At 39.7% G+C, this 26,209-nt stretch overlaps 1 protein-coding gene across 4 annotated transcripts in view; it reads left to right on the top strand.

Moving 5' to 3' along the window:
• SGCZ (sarcoglycan zeta) overlaps window positions 1–26,209 on the top strand; it is a 1,541,618-nt gene that overhangs the window by 992,727 nt on the left and 522,682 nt on the right. For all 4 annotated transcript variants that reach the window (XM_077279708.1, XM_077279710.1, XM_077279711.1 and 1 more), the window contains one exon: window positions 14,279–14,470. In XM_077279708.1, coding sequence (XP_077135823.1) covers window positions 14,279–14,470 — 192 coding nt within the window. The remainder of the gene's footprint in view (window positions 1–14,278; window positions 14,471–26,209) is intronic.

The following is a 26,209-nucleotide window of genomic DNA, read 5'->3' on the forward strand; positions in this document are numbered from 1 at the left end:
GAAAAAAACGGATACGGCGGAAAAAAAACGGATCGGCGGAAAAAAACGGATCCTGAGCAAAAAAAAATGGATCCGGGAGAAAAAAACGGATCGGCGGAAAAAAAAAGGGTCCAGCTGAAAAAAACGGATGCGGCAAAATAAAAAGGATCCAGCCGAAAAAAACGAATCCGGCGGAAAGAAAACAGATCCGGCCGACAAAAACTGATCCGGCAGAAAAATAAAACGGATCCTGCGTCTAGAGACTACAGCCGTCGGCCTTACCATTGCATCACAAGCTCAAGTGATCCAAGGTGCTAATTTTAGCTAATTTTACTAATTTTACTAATTTCATATATCAGAGTTAGGTATCAGAGTCAAGTATCAGAGTTAGTTATCAGAGTCAAGTATCAGAGTTAGGTATCAGAGTCAAGTATCAGGCCGCCATCACACATACGAGTTTTACGGACGTAAGAGCGCAGAAACTACGTCCGTAAAACTCTCATAACATACGGCACAATGATTCTCAATGGGTCTAGTCCTATCAGCCGTATATTACGTATCCGTAATATACGGCATTCTACGGCCGTACAAAATCGCAGCATGCTGCGTTTGTCAGCGTATTGCGCAAAAAAAATCGCCAATGAAAGTCTATGGGGGCGAGAAAAATACGGATTCCACACGGACCAGCAGTGTGACTTGCGAGAAATACGCAGCGGTGTTAGTGAAAAGTCGGTAATTCAATTGCCGACTTTTCATTTCTCCTGCCTAAACCCGACAGGATATGAGACATGGTTTACATACAGTAAACCATCTCATATCCCCTTTTTTTTGCATATTCCACACAACTAATATTAGTAGTGTGTATGTGCAAAATTTCAGCGCTGTAGCTGCTAAAATAAAGGGTTAAATGGCGGAAAAAATTGGCGTGGGCTCCCGTGCAATTTTCTCCGCCAGAGTGGTAAAGCCAGTGACTGACGGCAGATATTAATTATAAAAATATTAAAACAACCGCTGTGTTTATTTCATTAAAATACTTTTAAATCATGTGTGTGTGTTTTTTAATCCTTTCAAACAATTGGATTAATAATGGATAGGTGTCATAATTGACGCCTCTCCATTATTAATCTGGCTGAATGTCACCTTACAATAGCAAGGTGGCATTAACCCTTCATTACCCCATATCCCACCGCTACAGGGAGTGGGAAGAAAGTGCCCAAGTGCCAGAATAGGCGCATCTTACAGATGTGCCTTTTCTGGGGTGGCTGGGGGCAGATGTTTTTAGCCACGGGGGGGGGCAATAACCATGGACCCTCTCCTGGCTATTAATATCTGCCCTCAGTCACTGGCTTTACCACTCTGGCGGAGAAAATTGTGCGGGAGCCCATGCCAATTTTTACCGCCATTTAACCCTTTATTTTAGCAGCTACAGCGCCCAAATTTTGCACATACACACTACTAACAATAGTAGTGTGGAATATGCAAAAAAAGGGGATATGAGATGGTTTACTGTATGTAAACCATGTCTCATATCCTGTCGGGTTTGTGAAGGAGAAATGAGAAGCCGGCAATTGAATTACCGGCTTTTCACAGATATCGCGCTGAAGTAAATATAAATACAGACTATATATATATGTGTGTCTCAATGACATATATATATATATATATATACTGTATATATGTTTTCCCGAACATTTGAGCACATAAATCCATTAGATGTCGGTTTTGCAAGCCTGCGAGAAAATCTCGCAGTACGGATGCCATACGGATTACATACGGAGGATGCCATGCGCAAAATACGCTGACACACCCTGCCTACGGATCACTATTTTGGGAACATTTCTCCGTATTACGGCCGTAAAATACGGACCGTATTGTCTTACGCCAAGTGTGACGCCGGCCTCAGAGTTAGGTATCAGAGTCAAGTATCAGAGTTAAGGTACCTTCACACTAAACGACGCTGCAGCGATACAGACAACGATGCCGATCGCTGCAGCGTCGCTGTTTAGTCGTTGTGTGATCGCTGGAGAGCTGTCACACAGACGGCCCTCTAGCGACCAACGATGCCGAGGTCCCCGGGTAACCAGGGTAAACATCGGGTTACTAAGCGCAGGGCCGCGCTTAGTAACCCGATGTTTACCCTAGTTACCAGCGTAAACATTAAAAAAAAACACATACTCACATTCCGGTGCCCGGCGTCCGCTTCCCTGCACTCCTCCTGCATCCTGTGTCAGCGCCGAACATCTCCGGCATCTCCCACAGAGCACAGTGGTGACGTCACCGCTCTGCTTTACAGCCAGCACTTACACAGGATGCAGGAGGAGTGCAGGGAGGCGGACGCCGGGCACCGGAATGTGAGTATGTGTTCTTTTTTTAACTTTTACAATGGTAACCTGGGTAAACATCGGGTTACTAAGCGCGGCCCTGCGCTTAGTAACCCGATGTTTACCCTGGTTACCAGTGAAGACATCGCTGGATCGGTGTCACACACACCGATTCAGCGATGTCAGTGGGTGATCAGCGACAAAATAAAGTTCTGGACTTTCAGCAACGACCAGCGATCTCACAGCGGGATCCTGATCGCTGCTGCGTGTCAAACACAACGATATCGCTATCCAGGACGCTGCAACGTCACGGATCGCTAGCGATATCGTTTAGTGTGAAGGTACCTTTAGGTATCAGAGTCAAGTATCAGAGTTAGGTATCAGAGTCAGGTATCAGAGTTAGGTATCAGACTCAGGTATCAGACTTAGGTATCAGAGTCAAGTATCAGAATCAGATATCAGACAGAGTATTTCTGATGTTATTTCTGATGTTTGACTTTGATTTGTGACCATGTGTGAAAGTCAGGTATAAGAGTCAAGTATCAGAATGAGGTATCAGACAGAGTATTTCTGATGTTTGACTTTGATTTGTGACCATGTCCTAAAATGAACACTGTACTAATGATCCACATACATATCTTGTGGTATTAAACTACATCCATGTATCGTGCGAAATATAGTGTATAGTGTTAAGAAATTCAGCTTAATGGGCAATTCTCATCCAAAAATGGTTGCATTTTTCTTTCCCATGTATGTTGGGTCCATGTAAAAGACCACTTCTTGAACTAGCCCATAAACTTTCTGTTGTCCTTGTACTTTTTGTTTTGCACACTGACAGCTCACAGACCAAATAAAAATTTGTAATAAGAACAAATCCTTACAGAAAGAGAAAACTAGCATATGTAAATATCAGTTTTTCTTTGAAAGTGATGTGCAAACTCTATGATGAATCATAAATAGTGTTGAGCATTCCGATACCGCAAGTATCGGGTATCGGCCGATATTTGCTGTATCGGAATTCCGATACCGAGATCCGATACTTTTGTGATATCGGGAATCGGTATCGGGATCGATATTAATGTGTAAAATAAAGAATTAAAATAAAAAATATTGATATACTCACCTCTCCGACGCAGCCTGGACCTTACCGATGTAACCGGCATCTTCCGTTCCTAAGAATGAGCGCTTGAAAGACCTTAGATGACGTCTCGGCTTGTGATTGGTCGCGTGAGCGGTCACGTGAACGGAAGATGCCGGTTACATCGGTAAGGTCCAGGCTGCGTCGGAGAGGTGAGTATATCAATATTTTTTATTTTTATTCTTTATTTTACACATTAATATGGATCCCAGGGCCTGAAGGAGAGTTTCCTCTCCTTCAGACCCTGGGAACCATACAGGATACCTTCCGATACTTGGTATCCCATTGACTTGTATTGGTATCGGGTATCGGTAACGGCGATATCCGATACTTTTTGGGTATCGGCCGATACTATCCGATACCGATACTTTCAAGTATCGGATGGTATCGCTCAACACTAATCATAAACATACAGAAGATAAGTTCAAGTTTACTTGAAGGAAGCATCAATAAGATTTCTATGCATTTTCCATCAGCTTCTTATCTGTTTGTGATCATGGTTAAAATACAGAAACACAAAGCCATCTCAGCTCTGAGATTAAATTAGGCATAAAGCAAAATGCAAAATAACAATTTTTTTTTCATTCACATCTTGCGTTACAACAACAGAAAAATGAAAATAATGTCAGAGATGGATCCTGCCCTTAATGGACACCATGAGCACCTGATGAACCCGATTGAATATTATGGGGTTAATCGGAGTTCTGTAAAAAAGTATTGATCTTTCCTAGCACTGACTTTGCACTGACCTGGAATTTGTCAGCTCTTCTTACAATATATAATCAGTATCTGTATTCAGCTTTTTTATTCCTTCTAGTAGCACCAGTAATCTAATAAAAATGCAATTTATTAAACTTTACCTACTGTTCTTTTTTGTCCCTGTGTGATATAGCCATTGCGCAGAGAGTATGTGGTTACAGCTATTGGATTTGTTGCTTTTGCATACTTTTTTAAATTGTTTTTCTCCCCTCCGGCTACTGAAGGATCAAAGCAAATCCTACAGATTTAGTTGACTTGGACGTTCTCGTTCATAGCATAATGCTTTCAAAATCACCACTAACTAAATAATTAACATGTAAATCAGCCAGCATTACTGTGGCCTTAAAAGAACATTATACAGTTTTCTTTACGGATAGTATAAAATCCTTTAACAGCATGGTAATGTGTCTTTTCTCAAACCCTTTAATGCTGTATAATAATCTTCAAAAAATAATTAACATTTAGCTGTTTTAGAAAAAGGACTTCATTAGTGTGCTTGCATTTATATCTGTTATTGCTATGTTGACTTGCTTTTCAAAACTCTATGAAGAGCTTATAATTAACATGTAAATTAAAGACCATAGACAATTATCAGCCTTTATTTCCCTATTAACATACACATTTGTTTTAAACAAAACGTGCAATCTATTTAAGATATGTCACATGCAGTGTGTACGGAGCTATTCTTTATGGCAAGCAATGGAGCATGCCACAATTTTTTTCCCCATAAGATTTGTACATATATAAAATAAGTGGTATGCACTTAAATGAAATCTCAATTATAGATGCATTCATATGGAGTCATAATACAGATGTCTGTAAATCTAGCTGTGGCAAACAGATCGCACAATAGGGTAATACCCAATGGTTGGAGAGCAGGAGAGTGGTGGTTACGCTCATCCAGTGGAATTGTGACAGACACAACTTTTAGCTGCTGCTGCCCCATGGCTGGTGGATGATTTGTTGTTCTTATTTTTTCACGTAAAAAAGACGCCGGTACAGTGTTGAAATGCGTTGTGAGTAAAAAGCCTTTTCCTCATCGTTTCTGAAGAATTGATTCACTCCAGCAGCACAGCCCACCTACATGTTTATCCAACTGGATCTCATAATATAGATGTGTGCATGTTCCTTTGGCTGATCTGATTGCTATAGTGCCTCCAACATCCAAAATATTTGACCGGATCTGGTGACTAAAAGAAAGTATGTATATAAACCTTCAGAATCACCTGATCTAACAATAAAAAAAAGATTAACCTGATCACTAAATGGTGTAGCGATAAAAAAAAGTCGAATGGCCAGAATTATGTTTTTTTCATCTCCGCAACATTGCAGTAAAATGCAATAATGAGCGATCAATAGAAAATATCTGCAACAAATTGGTGTCATTAAAAATGTCAGCTCGGCATACAAAAAGTAAGCCCTCACCCAACCCCAGGTCACGAAAAATTCTAGGGGGATTCGGAAAATTGCACAATTTTTTTATTTTTTTGTATCAAAGTTTGGAATTTTTTTTCACCACACGGATAAAAAAGAACCTAGACATTTTTGGCATCTATGAACTCATAATGACCTGGATAATCATAATGGGGGGTCAGTTTTAACATTTAGTGAACATAGCAAAAAAGTCAAACAAAAAACAAAAATCAATTTTACCGCACTTGGAAATTGATTCCCATTTTCTAGTACACAACATGGTAAAACCAATGTTCTCATTCAAAAGTACAACTTGTCCCACAAAAAATAAGCCCTCACATGGCCATATTGATGGAAAAATAAAAAAGTTATGGCTCTGGGAAGGAGGGAAGCGAAAAACGAAAATGCAAAACCGGAAAAAGCTCCGAGGCTTAAGAGTTTAAACTCACAAAAGCCCTTCCAAAAAATGTTAGGGATTCAATGATTCATTCACACACTGTAACATGGTTCTTGTTATATTTTGCTGGTATATTAAACTCTAAAAAAACCTTCCAAAACTTTGTATGGATTCAATGATTCATGCATACAATTTACCATGCTTTGTGTAAATGCTTGGCCTTGTACAGTTCACAAAAATATTTTTGGTCAAAAAATAAATTGAATACTGTCATATATACTATATAACCTGATTTGTGTGAACTTTTGTTGGTTTAAAATAAAAAAAACAATATTGGACTGCTACAGGTGTACACTTTCTTAATATTTTAATGAGGCCAACCAGTTGTTGCCTTCAAGAGTGTATAGATGACCCTGCTTGTAATTTTTGGAAGGCTTTGCCCTCTGCTTAATGTTTAGGAGAGTTTTAGGAGTCGAGTTCCTGCCGCTGCACAGGGGGAATCTTGAACCATGTCTGCTGCGGTTTCCCATTCTACATCAGCCGCAGTGGAGCCTGCTCAGCAAAGACGTCGGTCCCAGCGTCTCACTCAGTCTGATACTGTGCAAAGGGTTACTGCTGCCTTTCCAGGATCTGGTGAGGAGTGTTTGTGTGCTTTTCTGGTGCGTGACCACTGACTGAAATCAGCTCAGCAGTTAGCTGTGTTCCCCTGTGTCGCTAACAGGGCACAGTATCTTGTTTCTAGCGAATCTGTGGAGTTAACATAGTTTGCTTATACCACCACATAGTGCCACCATTTGCCAGCAGCAGGTTCCTCTCCTGCACGGTGGACCACGGGTTGCGAACGCACCTATTTATACATATATATGTACTCAGTGCATTCTGCCAACCCTAACAGAGTGTAGGAGTACCACAACTATACTTTTCTCAACATATTTAAGTGAGGTAATACAGTTGTTGCCTTTAAGTTTGTATGAATGACTCTGCTTGAAATTTTTGGCTGGCTTTGCGCTGTACAGAACTTTTAATAGTGTATGAGTACCACAACTATGCTTTGCTCACAATATTTGATTGAGGTACTACAGTTCGTGCCATCAAGGTTGAATGAATGACCCTGCTTGTAATTTTTGTCAGGCTCTGCACTGTGCAGTTGGTGCCTTCAAGGGTGTGTGCACAACCATGTTTGAAATTTTTGGAAGGCTTTGCACTTAGTTCAAAGCCTTTATGAGTCTAGGAGTACCACTTCATGACAATTTGAACAGAATGTGTATGAGGCCATCTTTTATGTTTAATACAGTGTATCTGAGTCTCTCTTCACATTTTTGGCAGTTCTTGCTTCCTTCATAACTAGTGTTGAGCATTCCGATACCGCAAGTATCGGGTATCGGCCGATACTTGCGGTATCGGAATTCCGATACCGAGATCCGATACTTTTGTGGTATCGGGAATCGGTATCGGATCCATATTACTGTGTAAAATAAAGAATTAAAATAAAAAATATTGATATACTCACCTCTCCGGAGGCCCCTGGACATCACCGCTGGTAACCGGCAGCCTTCTTTGCTTAAAAGCGTTTAGGGCCTTCCATGACGTCACGGCTTCTGATTGGTCGCGTGCCGCTCATGTGACCGCCACGCGACCAATCATAAGCCGTGACGTCATTCTCAGGCCCTAAACTCCTCATTCTAGGAATTTAGGACCTGAGAATGATGTCGCGGCTTGTGATTGGTTGCGTGGCGGTCACATGAGTGGCACGCGACCAATCAGAAGCCGTGACATCATGGAAGGCCCTAAACGCGCTCATTTTAAGCAAAGAAGGCTGCCGGTTACCAGCGGTGATGTCCAGGGGCCTCCGGAGAGGTGAGTATATCAATATTTTTTATTTTAATTCTTTATTTTACACAGTAATATGGATCCCAGGGCCTGAAGGAGAGTTTCCTCTCCTTCAGACCCTGGGAACCATCAGGATACCTTCCGATACTTGGTGTCCCATTGACTTGTATTGGTATTGGGTATCGGTATCGGCGATATCCGATACTTTTCGGGTATCGGCCGATACTATCCGATACCGATACTTTCAAGTATCGGATGGTATCGCTCAACACTATTCATAACTCATACAGGAATTTCCAATTTTTTACTAAAACTTTAAATTTTGGTTTATTTAAATTATTATTATTTTTTAAATCCTTTTTAATTGTTGCCTTAAATAAAAAACCATTATACAGGAAAGAATGTTTCTTAACTTTTTTTTTAACATAAACTCCAATTTCTCATTGGTTTTGAATGTTGATTGTGGAGTAAAAGTGTCACACCATTATTGTCAGCAGCGATCAAGGAGTCAAAGATGCCTCCAGGGGTATTCCCCATCCTGTTGTCATTCTACTCATCACTTTTTCATACATTTCAACATTTTCCCTTTTTCCCAGGCCTCTTTGTAATGTCTGCTGAAAAAATGCTTAGATTTCCCATTGACTTCTATTATACTCGTTACTCAAAACGAGCATTCAAGAATTAGGAAGTGCGCGGTTCGAGTAATGAGCATCCAATCATTTTAGCGCTCACTCATTCTAGTCGTTACAGAGGCACACCAAAAATAATTTGCTGAAAATGCCAGCAGTATGGTGCTTATGATTGTTAAATGGGACTAGTCAAACAAGTTTCAAAATCTTAACCTATTATTGTTTGTTTGTTTTTTAAAAATGATGTTCAAATAGCATAAAAAGTAATTTAATGAAACAAAAATATGCTAGGTTGAGAAGTTGCTACATGTACAGTAGGTTTACAATAGATAACAAATGTGTGGCAGTATTGCTGTGGGGTGTATGCTATCTAGAGTAAATTAAAAACAGGTTTTCCAAAAATAAATATACCTTTTTTATTAAAGTTTTAAAAAAATAAAGACCATATAATATTTGTCTTCAGTGGTTTAATACTACCCTTGCTTGCTGTCACTTTGTTGAGAAAAATGCAGCTATTAAGGTGCGGTTGCTGCTTTAAGTCACACATCTATTAATTCACAGTCACATATTGAGTGGTGATGATGAGATTGCAGCAACAGTTCACTGCATACCTTTTCAGTCCTGGATTTATATTCACAGACTGAGACTATCACTCCTATGTTGAAAATTACACATAAGCACTATAGCAGCACATCAGAATTGCATTAGGACTTTTTCTATACCTACACTATGTGTTCTGAGCTCTCCTAGCTCTAAACAGTACAGGTATAAAATAGCATTTTTTTGGCTGGCCCTTATGTTTTACACTACCTGTGGTAACCTCCTGATTGGCTGTGCTACACCATGTGACCTGACTTCTGCAGGGCATTAGCGGAAAGCCTGCACTGCCACGCTAGATACCATTAGCCCACTCACTGATTGTGTGGTATGTGTAAAAATGCTTCTTTGTTGTTTTTTTTTAACTGTGAACAGTGAATTGAACAGCAGATTATTCAATTCTGCATGAGACCACAAATTTCAGGAAATTCATCTTGATCGCAATCCTTTGGGTATAGATCCGCTCATTAATATGTACTCCCATGTAGTTATAAAATTGTGTGTTATGGGGAAAAATGTTTGCAGGGCTGCAATCGTGATTTTTATTAAAAATTGTAGAAAAACTATAATAATATGTTTTCTCTCCTAGCTGCATCCTTGACATCACTTCAATGCATGTTGGGAGATGTTGATTCAATTATTACTGGTTACAGTAAAAGAGCCACTTTAGCCATCTTCTCAGACATGTGTACCTCTCCTCTTGTTACATTTGACTTGAGTAGTCTCCCTTCTATTGCATTAAACATATACATAAAGCACAGTTTGCTTCTTGTATGTATTTATTATTACCACAACTGTATTACTGCTGAATCAATAACCATCCAGCCATTTTCAGATATCTCCAGAGATGTTCAATTGGGTTTAGATCAGGGTCCTGGCTGGGCCAGTCAAGAATGGTCACAGAGTTGTTCTGAAGCCACTCCTTTGCTATTTTAGCTGTGTGCTTAGGGTCATTGTCTTGTTGGAAGGTGAACTTTGGCCAAGTCTGAGGTCCAGAGCACTGTGGAAGCGGTTTTCATTCAGGATATCTCTGTACTTGGCCGCATTCATGTTTCCTTCAATGACAATCAGTCGTCCTGTTCCTGAGAAGTGCCTGGTTTACTCCACACATATTGCTTAGAATTATCACCAAAAAGGTCTATCTTTGTCTCATTAGACCAGAGAATCTTTTTCTCGTAGTCTGAGAGTCCTTTATCTGTTTTTAGCAAACTCTATGAGTTCCTATGTCTTGCACTGAGGACAGGCTTCCGTCGGGCCACTCTGCCATAAAGGCCCAACTGGTAGAGTGTTGCAGTGAGAGTTGACTTTGTGGAACTTTCTCCAATATCCCTACTGTATCTCTGAAGCTCAGCAACAGTGATCTTGGGGTTCTTCTTTACCTCTCTCACCAAGACTATTCTCCCACAATTGCTCAGTTTGGATGGATGGCCAGGTCTAGGAAGACTTCTGATGGTCCCAAACTTCTTCCATTTAAGGATTATGGAGGCTACTGTGCTCTTAGGAACCTTGAGTACTGCAGACATTCTGTTGTAACCTTGGCCAGATCTGTGACTTGCCACAATTCTGTCACTGAGCTCCTTGGCCAGTTCCTTTGTTTGATGTGACATTAGCACTGCAGTCAATAACAAGACTCAGAGCTGGACCAAGGAAGTGTTAGTCAAGCACAGTTTATTTGTTTTTTAGAAAACCCCTTTAATTATTTATACTTGGAATAGTAATACATTTTTTGTAGCAAAGCTGCAAAGAAAGTATTTGTAATGAACCTATGAGACATTTTGTCAGTCTATCAAATTCAAAGCTTCATAAGTTTTGAATGTGTTATTGTAGTCGATACAAATCATCAATAATCTTTTTCTGTGTAGTTAATTAGCCTTTTTTCTCAGTCATCTGGTGGCTTAGTCTAATTTTGCTACTCTTAATATATTTCTAACAGATGTCATGATGCAGCTTGCACTAAAATATGCATTAAAGAAATCCATTATGTTCACAGCATGCCATATATTTTAATCTACTTGAAAGGCTGTGAGGAGGTCAATAACACTGGTTATAAATGAACAAGGGTCAGTGATGAGCAAGATACATAAAGCAAATACTGGGGAAAACATGATATATTCAAAGAAAAAGACATGTTATCTGGCATATCATATTTTCAATTCTTTTCTGGGGGGACCATTTAAAAAGAGTGAATTTACATTGATTTTCCATATTTGATCTTTTTTCGTTTTAAGTTATGTTTTTGAGAAATGAAATATGATATTTGGTCATGAAATATATAAAGCTATGCAAAGAAAATAGTAGAGAGTGCCACCTGTCTGTGTTCTCAGCAACATAAAGTATGCCAATGTATATTTTTGCTACAGTATATGACCAATCTAATGACACAAACTAAGACTACGATCACACAACAGTATTTCTTCACATCCAAGAGAATCAGGCCAATTCTACTAATCAATCTCTAATCAAATTCTGATCAATGTGATCAGAGAGTAATCTGAATCTCTCAGATGAGGAACAATATGGAACCAAAATTCTCCACCTTCTCCATTCTGTCAGTCTGTGCTAATCAGACTGCATTCAGATGTCATCCGTGTCTAATGGCTTCCACAGATTCATGTCATGATTTTTTCTGATGAAAAATTTGAACATGTTAATGGCCCCATAGACTAACATTGTTCGAGTGCGACCATATGTTTTGTTGGATAGCACTCAGATTGAAAATATGGTCATGTGCATAAGCCCTAATGATAGTTAATAGGAGTAGTGTCTCATAGTAAAAGCATGCACTTGCCCTCACACTGATAAATACTCTGATCAGCCACTCCTGAATCACTGTCATTAGTAGCAGCAGGTGTCCGCTGATGGGAGCAGTAGTCCCATCAGCCGACACCAATGGCTGGAGGTAAACTTTATCCCTCCGATCATAGTTGCACGCTCACGCTGTCATTTGACAGCGTGGGAACAATGGCTGTTTGACCAGCAGTGATGATTTTACCACTGATCAGAAGCAGTGTTTTCCACACTGTCATGCACATGACAGCGTGCCAATCACTGGATGTTTGGGCCCCCCATTCAAATCAATGGTTGCTACGGGGTTACTTACCCAGCTGTCAGTTTTGCCTGGCTGGTAATAGAAAATACAGGGGAACCCAAGCCAATTTTTTCATTTATTTATTTACTTATTTATAGTGCTAGTGGCATGTGAGGAATCCTCCCATTAGCTGCTCCTGCTGTCACTGTTATTAGCAGCAGCAGGTGTAGGCTGATGGGAGTAATAGTTGAATCAGCCATCGCCTGCTGTCATTGTTCTCCATTGAATATAACTCTCATTAGTCTCCCCTGCTCGCGCTCATTGCCGGCAGAGCAGGGGAAAATGATGAGAGCCATCTTCAGCACCTGGCATTGGGAAACAGCTTTTACTGTACCGTTTCTTCCCAGGCCTTGGTGCATGTCACACTGATAACATCCATGTGTGTCATCCGAATGTATGTGTGCAGGACATTTTGCTGCCTGTGCTGACAGTAAAAACGGACATGTCAGTGTGTTTTGCACACGGACACATAGTCCGTGGAAACCCACTGACATGTGCACAGACCCAAGAACTGTCACCACACGTACCTGAAACACGGACGCGTGAAAGAGCCATAAGGCAGTGTTTCCCAAACTCCAGTCCTTTTGGCCCCCAACAGTTCTTGTTTTCAGGATTTACTTAGTATTGCACAGGTGATGGAAATATCATCAAGACATCAGGAGTTTTCTCACCTTTGTAACACTATGGATATCCTGAAAACACTGGTCTAAGGCAAAATTAAAAAATAATTTTAGTTTTTCAGCTTTTATTTACCTCTTGAAACTAATATAACATTAAATTATGGACAAATATGAATAATGTTTCCAAACTATTGAAGAATGCATTCAAAGCAAAAGCTATGTAGCTTATTTCAAAAGTGCCTTCTTAGCTGAGTCTTAACCAATAATTGGAAGACACCTTGTCTAAGGGACCTACTGTAAAAGAGAGAGTAAAATATGTTGGTAGCTTATGATTTAGGACATGTTTAGGTTAAAATTTAAATTAAATAGCTTTAAATGAAGCCAGAGCTATCAATTAAAGAAGAAGGGCTGGAAGGTGTATATAAATATTTGGCCACGTCACTATGCACAACATGCCTGTACTTTGTTTGAACAGTCATTGTATGCTGACAGGCTCTTTGAGGTGTAACCATCATTTAAAATGTTATTTCATTAATAATAGTACACGTGAAAATAAGAAATTTTGCAAGATATCTTATCTGAGAAATTTGCTTCTGTCTCTGACAGAATTGATCAGTTATTATCAAAATTCTCAATGCTGAGGTAAAATCTGTATTCAGTGAAGACTTTCCCATTTCTGAGATAGGAGATGGCGGCTGCTACTCATGAAATTCTATCTAGATAGGAGGGGGAGGAGCTAGAGGTAGAGTTTGTCTCTCCTCCTCCACTATCCACATAGAATCTTATCAGTAGCAGCTCTCATCTTCTAATTCAGTAAAGGGAAAATCTCCACTGAATACACATTTTACCTTAGAACTTAAGGTACCGTTACACTAAGCGACGCTCCAGCGATATAGACAACGATCCGACCTAAACTAGATCGCTGGAGCGTCGCTGTTAGGTCGCTGTAGAGACGTCAAACACAGCAGCTCCAGAACAATGCACGAGTGATCCAGTGACGTAACGGTGACTCACTTATCGTTCACGCTCCATGTAAAAACATTGCTGACATCGTTGATTTTGCTGTCAAACATGACGATACACGCCGATCTAGCAACCAAATAAAGTTCTGGACTTCTAGCTCCAACCAGCGATATAACAGCGGGATCCAGATAGCTGCTGCGTGTCAAACTCAACGAGATCGCTATCCAGGACGCTGCAACGTCACGGATCGTTGTCGTTCTCGTTGGAAAGTTGTTTAGTGTGAAGGTACCTTTAGAATTGTGATAATGACTGATCAATGCTGGCAGAGAAAGAAGCATATTTCTCTGATAAAACGTAATACAAAGTTTCTTATTTTCACATGTGATATTGATTTATGAAGCAAAAATTAAAACGATGGTTACTCTTTAAAGGTTTGTTTCCAAGATGCTGTCTTTTCCAATCCATCAAATAGGGAATCATTTATTTATTAGACTGAAGTGTTTTTTGCATTATTTCTTATCCTATTTTTTATCTTTCTTTATAGATGACACGAGAACAGTACATTTTGGCAACACAACAGAATAACCTACGGACAGAAAATGCTCAGTTTTACCCAGTAGGAATTTATGGATGGCGGAAGAGGTGCCTGTACTTCTTTGTCCTACTACTGTTGGTTACGATGATTGTTAACTTAGCCATGACAATATGGATTTTGAAGGTTATGAATTTTACTGTGGTAAGTTATCTTATTCTTACTAGATGCATTATTATTAATGTCCTATGCTCTGTTTATATTATGTTTGTATGGATTCCTGACTAATTCTTTCACTTCATTTTATAAAAAATCCAATAATTAGATAATGTTTGCATAGAATAGTTCACTTACATTGTAATATTTTGATATTCATATTAAGACTCAACAAGTCCCAGATTTTTTCAGTCTAAATCTCATCCACATATCTGGTATTAAAAATCATTTCAATTTTTACCTAAAAAAATTGGCACCTAAATCAACAACAATTCTGAATTGTGCCGGCCAATAATTATACTATGGCATACATTTCAATTAAAAATAACCATTTATATTTGAAATTTTCTACAGTTATCTTTGCAGTCCCAATGCATTCAAAATTTTCAAAAAATCTTGAAGCAATATATAAACCTATGACTTTTCAGTAGCTACAAACTTCATAGATACCCTAAAGTCATTTGAACTCTGCTCCTTCTGCCCTCTCTTTTACAGTATTTACTATAGGATCAACATTTAAACATAGCTTTAACATTTTTTCTATAACCATAATCCAAGAAGTATCGTTTCTCCTTGCGGAGAGTGACATGTTAAGCATGTCGAGGTGGGGAGACTTAAAGCCGCAATGCTGCTTTGGGAAATATGCAAATTCTCTCTTCAGAAAGGAAGAGAACTAGAACACTAGTGGCACTTATTGGAAGTAGCAATACTAACAGTCAATGTCGACCCTTTATCAAGCCTTGTCACATGACTTAGGATAAAAGCCAAATCAGAATCTCAATTTGCAGATTCTGATTTGGCTTTTATCCTAAGTCATGTGACAAGGCTCGTTAAAGGGTCAACATTGACTGTTAGGATTGCTACTTCCAATAGGTGGCACTAGAGTTCTAGTCCTCTTCCTCTTTGAAGAGACAATATCTATAACCATAGAAATACATACAGTTAAGTCCATAGATATTTGGACAGAGACAACATTTTTCTACTTTTGGTTATAGACATTACCACAATGAATTTTAAACAAAACAATTCAGATGCAGTTGAAGTTCAGACTTTCAGCTTTCATTTGAGGGTATCCACATTAAAATTGGATGAAGGGTTTAGGAGTTTCAGCTCCTTAACATGTGCCACCCTGTTTTTAAAGGGACCAAAAGTAACTGGACAATTGACTCCAAGGCTATTTAATGGATAAGTGTGGGCAATCCCTTCGTTATGTCATTCTCAATTAAGCAGATAAAAGGCCTGGAGTTGATTTGAGGTGTGTTGCTTGCATTTGGAAGGTTTTGCTGTGAAGTAAACATGTGGTCAAAGGAGCTCTCCTTGCAGGTGAAACAAACCATCCTTCAGCTACGAAAACAGAAAAAAACATCAGAGAAATTGCTACAATATTAGGAGTGGCAAAATCTACAGTTTGGTACATCCTGAGAAAGAAAGAAAGCACTGGTGAACTCATCAATGCAAAAAGACTTGGGTGCCCACGGAAGACTACAGTGGTGGATGATCGCAGAATAATCTCCATGGTGAAGAGAAACCCCTTCACAACAGCCAACTAAGTGAAGAACACTCTCCAGGAGGTAGGCGTATCAATATCCAAATCTACCATAAAGAGAAGACTGCATGAAAGTAAATACAGAGGGTTCACTGCATGGTGCAAGCCACTCATAAGCATCAAGAATAAAAAGGCTAGACTTGGCTTTGCTAAAAAAAATCTAAAAAAGCCAGCAACTGGAAGAACATTCTTTTGACAGATGAAACCAAGATCAACCTCTACCAGAATGTTGGATAGAGAAAAGTATGGTGAAGGTGTGGTACAGCCCATGATCCAAAGCATACCACATCATCTGTAAAACACGGCGGAGGCAGTGTGATGGCTTGGGCATGCATGGCTGCCAGTGGCACTGGGTCACTAGTAGGGTTGAGCATTCCGATACTGCAAGTATCGGGTATCGGCCGATATTTGCTGTATCGGAATTCTGATACCGAGTTCCGATATTTTTGTGATATCAGAAATCGGAATCGGAAGTTCCCAGTGTATGTTTCCCAGGGTCTGGAGGAGAGGAGACTCTCCTTCAGGCCCTGGGATCCATATTCATGTAAAAAATAAAGAATAAAAATAAAAAATATGGATATACTCACCCGTCCGACGGACCCTGGACCTTAGCGGTGCAACCGGCAGCCTCCGTTCCTAAGAATGCAGTGAGTGTACAGGACCTGCGATGATGTTGCGGTCTTGTGATTGGTTGCATGACCGCTCATGTGACCGCTCACATGACTGCGACGTCATCGAAGGTTCTTCACTCACTGCATTCTTAGGAAAGGAGGCTGCCGGTTGCACCGCTAAGGTCCAGGGTCCGTCCGAGGGTGAGTATATCCATATTTTTTATTTTTATCCTTTATTTTTTACATGAATATGGATCCCAGGTCCTGAAGGAGAGTTTCCTCTCCTTCAGACCCTGGGAACCATTGAGGATACCTTCCGATATTTGTGTCCCATTAACTATAACATATTGGTATCGGGTATCGGCGATATCCGATATTTTTGGGATATCGGCCAATCCAATCCGATACCGATACTTTCAAATATCAGACGGTATTGCTCAACACTAGTCACTAGTATTTATTGATGATGTGACACAGGACAGAAGCAGCCGAATGAATTCTGAGGTATTCAGAGCTATACTGTGTGCTCAGATCCAGCCAAATGCAGCCAAACTGATTGATCTTTGTTTCATACTACAGATGGACAATGGCCCAAAACATAATGCCAAAGCAACCCAGGAGTTTATTAAAGCAAAGAAGTGGAATATTCTTGAATGGCCAAGTCAGTCACCTGATCTCAACCCAATTGAGCATGCATTTCACTTGTTAAAGACTAAACTTCCGACAGAAAGGCCCACAAACAAACAACAACTGAAAACCACTGCAGTGAAGGCCTGGCAGAGCATCAAAAAGAAGGAAACATAGTGTCTGGTGATGTCCATGAGTTCAAGACTTCAGGCAGTCATTACCAACAAAGGGTTTTCAACCAAGTACTAGAAATGAACATTTTATTTAAAATTATTTAATCTGTCCAATTACTTTTGGTCCCTTTAAAAACAGGGTGGCACATGTTAAGGAGCTGAAACTCCTAAACCCTTCATCCAATTTTAATGTGGATTCTCTCAAATGAAAGCTGAAATCTGAACTTCAACTGCATCTGAATTGTTTTGTTTAAAATTCATTGTGGTAATGTCTATAACCAAAATTAGAAAAATGTTGTCTCTGTCCAAATATACAGTATATGGACTTAACTGTAGGTCAGTCCAAGATCTGTAAAAACAAAATGACTGTTTTTTTTAATTCAAATTTTATTTATATCTAATAACATGATTTCACATTGGTGGAATAAAGAATCACTTCTAAAACAGTTGGAATCAAACTTTTACAACTTCGACCATCCAAAGAATGAAAAAGTCAAATTCTCCCCACATAGCAGCTCTCCTGGCACACAGGTTGTACATGGAATGCAGAAAGCATTGTTGAATTAAGGTTAAGATCAGATGAGAAATGTAATTTTTGGTCCATTACACAATGGTGTGGTTAGCACTATGGACTCTGAATCCTTGGATCCAAAGTCAAATCTTGGTGGGACCTCATTAATAATCTCATGAGGTGAGCCTTTTATCAAAGTAATAACTATGTGGATCAGTCATATCCACAAATTGTAAATAAGCTTGTGGTAGTCTTGTTCGTAAATCATACTAGACAAGATTTTGTTATGATTTTTTTTCCACGCGTACCTTAGGACCATGTGGAAAATTGCCCCTGTGCACTAACATGGAAGCTAATCTCGGACAGTGAGCAAAGCCAAAATAGCTTAATAGGGACTGGACTGCTCTTTTCTCACTGTATGTCAGACTTCTGCAGTGCAGCCATGTTGAAATTATGCAGTTACACAGTTATTTCTCCCTTGGAATATTAGTAATGGTTTGTAAAGTAGTGGAAAATCTCTTTAATAAAACACTTGAAACATTGAAATACAATGGTTACGGAAAGTATTCAGACCCCTTTACATTTTTCACTCTTTACTTCATTGCAGCCATTTGGTAAATTCAAAAAGTTATTTTTTTTTCTCATTAATGTACACTCTGCACCCCATCTTGACTGAAAAAAAAATAGAAATGTAGTAATTTTTGCGGAAAACGGAAATATCACATGGTCATAAGTTTTGAGACCCTTTGCTCAGTATTGAGTAGAAGCACCCTTTTGAGCTAGTGCAGCCATGAGTCTTCTTAAAAATTATGCAACAAGTTTTTCTCACCTGATTTGGGGATCCTCTGCCATTCTTCCTTGCAGATCCTCTCCTGTTTCATCAGGTGGGATAGTGAACATTGGTGGACAGCCATTTTCAGGTCTCTCTAGAGATGCTCAATTGGGTTTAGGTCTTTAGGTCAGGCTGGGCCAGTCATGAATAGTCACAGAGTTGTTCCGAAGCCACTCCTTTGTTATTTTAGCTGTGTGCTTAGGGTCATTGTTTTGTTGGAAGGTGAACCTTCGGTCAAGTCTGAGGTCCAGAGCACTCTGGAAGAGGTTTTTATCCAGGATAGCTCTGTACTTGGCCACATTCATGTTTCCATCAATGAAAACCAGTCACCCTGTCCCTGCAGCTGAAAAACACCCCCATAGCATGATGCTGCCACCGCCATGTTTCACTGTTGGGAATGTATTGGGCAGGGGATGAGCAGTGCCTGCTTTTCTCCACACATGCCACTTAGAATTATCACCAAAAAGTCTATCTTCATCTCATCAGACCAGAGAATCTTATTTCTCATAGTCTGGGAGTCCTTCATGTGTTTTTTAGCAAACTCAATATGGGCTTTCATATGTCTTGAACTGAGGAGAGGCTTCTGTCAGGCCACTCTACCATAAAGGGCTGCAGTGATAGTTGACTTTGTGTAACTTTCTCCCATCTCCCTACTGCACCTCTGGAGCTAGCCACAGTGATCTTGGGTTTCTTCTTTACCTGTCTCACCAAGGCTCTTCTCCCACTATTTCTTAGTTTAGCTGGATGGCCAGGTCTAGGAAGACTTCTGATGGTCCCAAACTTCTTCCATTTAAGGATTATGGAGGCCACTGTGCTCTTAGGAACATTGAGTACTGCAGAAATTCTGTTGTAACCTTGACTAGATCTGTGCCTTGCCAAAATTCTGTCTTTGAACTCCTTGACCAGTTCCTTTGACCTCATGATTCTCATTTGGTTTGACATGCACTGTCAGCTGTGAGGTCTTATATATACAGGTGTGTGCCATTCCAAATCAAGTCCAATCAGTTTAATAAACACATCTGGACTCCAGTGAAGGAGTAAAACTATCCCAAGGAGGATCACAAGGAAAAAGACAGCATGTGACTTAAATATGAGTGTCTAAGCAAAGGGTCTGAATACTTATGACCATGTAATATTTCAGTTTTTCTTTTTTATTAAATTTGCATACATTTCTACATTTCTTTTTACAGTCAAGATGGGGTGCAGAATGTACACTAATGTAAAAAATAAACTTTCTTGAATTTACCAAATGGAACAATGAAACAAAGAGTGAAAAATTTAAAGGGGTCTGAATACTTTCCATACCCACTGTAGATTTGGACAATTAGCAAAGCATCTTTCCATATTTCTTTGGGAAATATAATATGACACATTACTCAAAATGCAACTTCTAAACTCATTGAGACCCTCCTCTATTACCTCAGAATTTGCCAAATCAATGACTTGCATAATCTGTCAGTTTGGTTAGCAAATGTATTCCATTATATTTAAGATCATAGAATTAAGCAAGAGCTACATAATTCTATATCTTATATAAAGAAGTGTTATTGTATTATACATTCCAAGTTATTATTTTAATAATTTTTTTTCTGGTATTTCTATTAAGCATATTGTATTGTACTTTGAGCATTGATACATGTTGCATATGCATTTGAACAGCCTCTATTTTATGTTAGACATTCTGAGACACTGCGTGAAAAAATGTCTTGAATGTATCTTATATTAATTATGATTGAGAATAAAATCATACTATTTAACATTTTAATTTTTAACCCCTTACTGACCTCCGCCTTACTATTACTGTGGAGGTCGGATCCCCTGCTTTGATGTGGGCTCTGGCGCTGAACCCACTTCAAAGCCGGGACATGTCAGCTGTTTTGAACAGCTGACATGTGCCAGCAATAGCGGCAGGTTAAATCACGATTCACCCGCCGCTAATAACTAGTTAAATACGGCTGTCAAATGCTGACAGCGGCCGGAAATGAGCGCATTTGCCGACCCCGTCACATGATCGGGGGTCAGCGAAATTTTTTTTTTAACAAAGTTTGGAATTTTTTTTACCACTTAGATAACACGTAACCTAGTCATGTTTGGTGTCTATGAACTCGTAATGACCTGGAAAATCAAAATGGCAGTCAGTTTTAGCCTTTAGTGAACCTAGCAAAAAAGCCAAGCAAAAAACAAGTGTGGGATTGCACTTTTTTTGCAATTTCACCCCACTTGGAATTTTTTTCCTGTTTTCTAGTACATGACATGATAAAATCAATGATGTCGTTGAAAAGTGCAACTTGTCCTACAAAAAACAAGCCCTCACATGGCCATATTGACGGAAAAATAAAAAAGTTATGGCTTTGGGAAGGAGGGGAGCGAAAAACGAGAGCGCAAAAACAGAAAAGAGCAAGGTCGTGAAGGGGAATATATATTTATACAAAATTCTGACTACTACTTTGAATATCTCAATGCCAAATTAGATTTCATCCATAGCCTCATGCACAAAAGCAGATTGCCATTCTTTATTATTTCAAAATTGTATGGAGTTGTGTATGACAACCACAGATCTTGTAATGCTATTGTATCTCCTTTTGTCCTATGTTTCATGCAAAAGTGTATAGCACAAAGAGTTTTTTCTTCTGTCACATCACTTATATAAATTGTGGGATTTTTCAACAGATGCCATATTACACAGATATTCGCCTTTGAGTGCATCATATGGCAGCACATGAAAAGTCAAAAGCTCCGTGTTACGGAGCCCACAGAAACATAGTACACTTGCCCCTGTATGGCTTGAGGCCTAATTTGACAAAAACAATTTTCTCTACATGTATAGCTATGTTTTGATAAGAAGAATTACTGTGAACCTTTTGCTTATAGTATGCTTTTTATGTATGTATAATTATTTGTTCTAAACACATTTCCAAGGCATGAATGATTGAAGCAAATATTGAAATAAAAAATTGCTTGGATAAAATTACCCAAATTCCTAAAATAGAAATAAAATATATTATAAAGTATATACCATATTAATATAATGTATATACAGTACAGAGCAAAAGTTTGGACTCACCTTTTCATTTAAAGATTTTTCTGTATTTTCATGACTATGAAAATTGTACATTCACACTGAAGGCATCAAAACTATGAATGAACACATGTGGAATTATATACTTAACAAAAAAGTGTGAAACAACTGAAAATATGTCTTATATTCTAGGTTCTTCAAAGTAGCCACCTTTTGCTTTGATGACTGCTTTGCACACTCTTGGCTTCTCTTGATGAGCTTCAAGAGGTAGTCACTGGGAATGCTTTTCACTTCACAGGTGTGCCCTGTCAGGTTTAATAAGTGGGATTTCTTGCCTTATAAATGGGGCTGGGACCATCAGTTGTGTTGTGCAGAAGTCTGGTGGATACACAGCTGATAGTCATACTGAATAGACTGTTGCTGTATTATGGCAAAAAAAAGCAGCTAAGTAAAAAAAAATGAGTGGCCATCATTATTTTAAGAAATGAAGGTCAGTCAGTCCAAAAAATTGGGAAAACTTTCAAAGTGTCCCCAAGTACAGTTGCAAAAACCATCAAGCGCTACAAAGAAACTGGCTCACATGAGGACCGCCCCAGGAAATGAAGACCAAAAGTCACCTCTGCTTCTGAGGATACATTTATCCGAGTCACCAGCCTCAGAAATCACAGGTTAACAGCAGCTCAGATTAGAGACCAGGTCAATGCCACACAGAGTTCTAGCAGCAGACACATCTCTACAACAACTGTTAAGAGGAGACTTTGTTCAGCAGGCCTTCATGGTAAAATTTGCTAGGAAACCACTGCTAAGGACAGGCAACAAGCAGAAGAGACTTGTTTGGGTAAAGAACACAATGAATGGACACTAGGCCAGTGGAAATCTGTGCTTTGGTCTGATGAGTCCAAATTTGAGATTTTTGGTTCCAACCACTGTGTCTTTGTGCGACGCAGAAAAGGTGAACGGATGGACTCTATATGCCTGTTCCCACCGTGAAGCATGGAGGAGGAGGTGTGATGGTGTAGTGGTACTTTGCTGGTGACACTGTCAGGGATTTATTCAAAATTGAAGACATACTGAACCAGCATGGCTACCACAGCATCTTGCAGCGGCATGCTATTCCATCCGGTTTGCGTTTAATTGGACCATCATTTATTTTTCAACAGAACAATGACCCCAAACACACCTCCAGGCTGTGTAAAGGCTATTTGACCAATAAGGAGAGTGATGGGGTGCTATGCCAGATGACCTGGCCTCCACAGTCACCAGACCTGAACCCAATTGAGATGGTTTGGGGTGAGCTGGACCGCAGAGTGAAGGCAATAGGGCCAACAAGGGCGAAGCATCTCTGGGAACTCCTTCAAGATTGTTGGAAGACCATTTCCGGTGACTACCTCTTGAAGCTCATCAAGAGAATGCCAAGAGTATGCAAAGCAGTCATCAAAGCAAAAGGTGGCTACTTTGAAGAATGTAGAATATAAGACATATTTTCAGTTGTTTCACACTTTTTTGTTAAGTATATAATTCCACATGTGTTAATTCATAGTTTTGATGCCTTCAGCATGAATTTACAATTTTCATAGTCATGAAAATGCAGAAAAATCTTTAAATGAGAAGGTGTGTCCATACTACTGATCTGTACTGTATAAATTCTGTCCATAGAGGAGATTGAAGAATAATGAGAGCATATGTATAAGTTAGATCTATAAGGTTTGATAATGGAAGGGGGGGCGGGGATGTGGGTGTATGCTGGATTTTGTCAAGTATTGGTCAGTTACTTGGTTAAGAAAAGCATAACAGCAAATTTACAATATGACAAGTCAAAGAGCACATCTAAACAATTCCATCCTATAGTACATAATTGTACATTAATATGTATATAAATAACATAATATTTACAGTACAAAGATCGTTACTCCCTCGGTGTTCCAACTACTGGGCTTCTGCGCCTCAGAAGGAGGCAGCCTGTGTAGGGCTGGTCCCCTTCTGGTATCCTCTCCTTTGCTATGACTTCCTTGCACACTCGCTGCAATACAGTTCTGCCTTCAATGTCTCTTTCTAGGAGCTGCAGCTCTGAGGGCATGCACAGCTCCATGTCCTTCTCCTTCATTCTCTGACAGGATCCCACCCTTGCCAGGGACCAACTAACTGAGCAGAGCTCAGCCAGCAACTCACTAACTTTCCCTACAGGTCACCAGTTTTACCTATGTGGGGAGTGACCTAATAAATTGGAGCATGAGCTCCCCCTGGTGGCCTGGAGTGTGAAATGTGTTGCATGTTTGTGATACCTGGATGCAGTTATCCTTCTTTGCCTCCAAACGTAGCATCACTCTCCCCGAGAGGAAAGCAATACCACTGCGACGACTAGGACCCTTGGGCGCCGCACTTTCAGGAACTGTTGGTGCATTTACTACATTGAGAACAAAATTGCTTTCACGGCTGGCCCCCTCATAAACTCTTTGAACCACATGTAGCGCTCCCTTATAGATAGCTTTACTTTAGTATGCTTCCCAACTGCGGAACCAGAAGTGCCAGAAGTAGCTACTCACTCCTCAATATAGCAGGCCTGTAGTCACACAGGTTTCCAGCTTAGGGTTGCAGTATCCAGTTGCTTGGTCACACAGGGAATAGAAGGCAGAATTCTTCTATTTGGAATTCAGAAGCCAGGCAGGCTTCCTGACTGGTCTGTAGTCATGGCGCAGCTGCAGGATTTACTTTCCTCTTGCACAGAACAGAAGAACTGTCAGCCTGAACTTTGTGCTCCTCTTCTGGATCATCACTGTCGCTCTCCAGTAGTTGCCGACAACCCCCACTTTCTCCAATGCATTTAGCTCTTGTCCTCTTCTCCAGCTTACTCAGCCAGTCAGTCCTGTTGCATGCAGAGTCCTGACAGCCAGGGCTGGTTTTAGGCAGTGGGGCCCTAGGCACAGTTCAAAATGGGGTCCCAAATGCTAACATATTGCACAACACACAATTTTGGTTGTATTTACATGCACTGAGTTCAGGCCTTTAAATGAGTGTGATCAAAAATATTGAAATCGTTCAACGCTTTTTTCCTGGCCTCTTTCCACAGTCTGAGAAAGAATGATGGGGACAGAATAATCACTAATAGATCACTAACAGATCACCATACAGTATCATGTTATCAGCAGCACGTCTACAGTTTACACTGGCGATGTGCTGCTGAGAACAATTATTTCTATTCCAGCATAAGCAATCCAATCACTCAATGAATATCCAGCATTTTGCTTATTTAGTATAATACACCCCATAGTAATCCATATATTAAAATGTGCACCACAGTCCTCCATGTTGTAAAATGCACACCCCATAGTCCTCCATATAATATAATATGCCCCATAGTCCTCCATATAAAATAATACACTCCTCAGTCCTCCATATAGTATTATACACTTCCCATAGTCCTCCATATATTAAAATACACTGCTCAGTCCTCCACATAGTATAATACACTCCTCATAGTCCTCCATATATTAAAATACACTGCTCAGTCCTCCATATAGTATAATGCACCGCCATAGTCATCCATGTAGTACAATTCACTTCCCATAGTATAATGCACCCTATAGTTCTTCATATAGTATAATGTATTCCCCATAGTCCTTGATACAGTATAATGCAGACCACATATAGTATAATGCAGCCACCCCATAGAGTATAATGCTACCACCCCAGAGAGTATAATGCAGCCACCACACAGAGTAAAATGCAGCCACCCCAGAGTATAATGAACCCCCATAGAATATAATGCAGCCCCCCTCATATAGTATAATGTAGCCCCCTCATAGAGTATGATGCAATCACCCCTCATGGAATATAAATATAATACAGCCCCCATAGAATATAATGTAGCCCCGAATAGAATATAATACTGCCCACCTCCCCATAGAATATAATGTAGCCCCATCAATGAGTATGATGCAATTCTCCCTCATAAGATCTAATGCAGCCCCCCATAGAATATAATGTAGCCCCCAATATAATATAATATAGCCCACCTCCCCATAGTATATAATGTAGACTGCCCATAGAATATAATGCAGCCCCCCATAGTATATAACACAGCCTCCCCCAAATAATATAATGTACTTCCATAGTATATAACACAGCCTCCTCCATAAAATATAATGTATAATGTACCCCCATAATATATAACACAGTCACTTAGTATATAACACAGCCTCCCCATAGAATATAATATACCCCCAATAGTATATAACACAGTCACATAGTATATAACACAGCCTCCCCCATAGGATATAACATACCCCCTATAGCATACAACACAGCCCGCATATAAATGCAAGAGAAAGGAGTAAACAACAACACTACCAAAATAAATAAAAGAAAATTATTTTTTTAAATAAATAAACCAACAAACCGGTATAGCCTT

The sequence above is a fragment of the Ranitomeya variabilis genome, chromosome 1 (assembly GCF_051348905.1).
Source record: "Ranitomeya variabilis isolate aRanVar5 chromosome 1, aRanVar5.hap1, whole genome shotgun sequence".
In the NCBI taxonomy this organism is placed as follows: Eukaryota; Metazoa; Chordata; class Amphibia; order Anura; family Dendrobatidae; genus Ranitomeya; species Ranitomeya variabilis.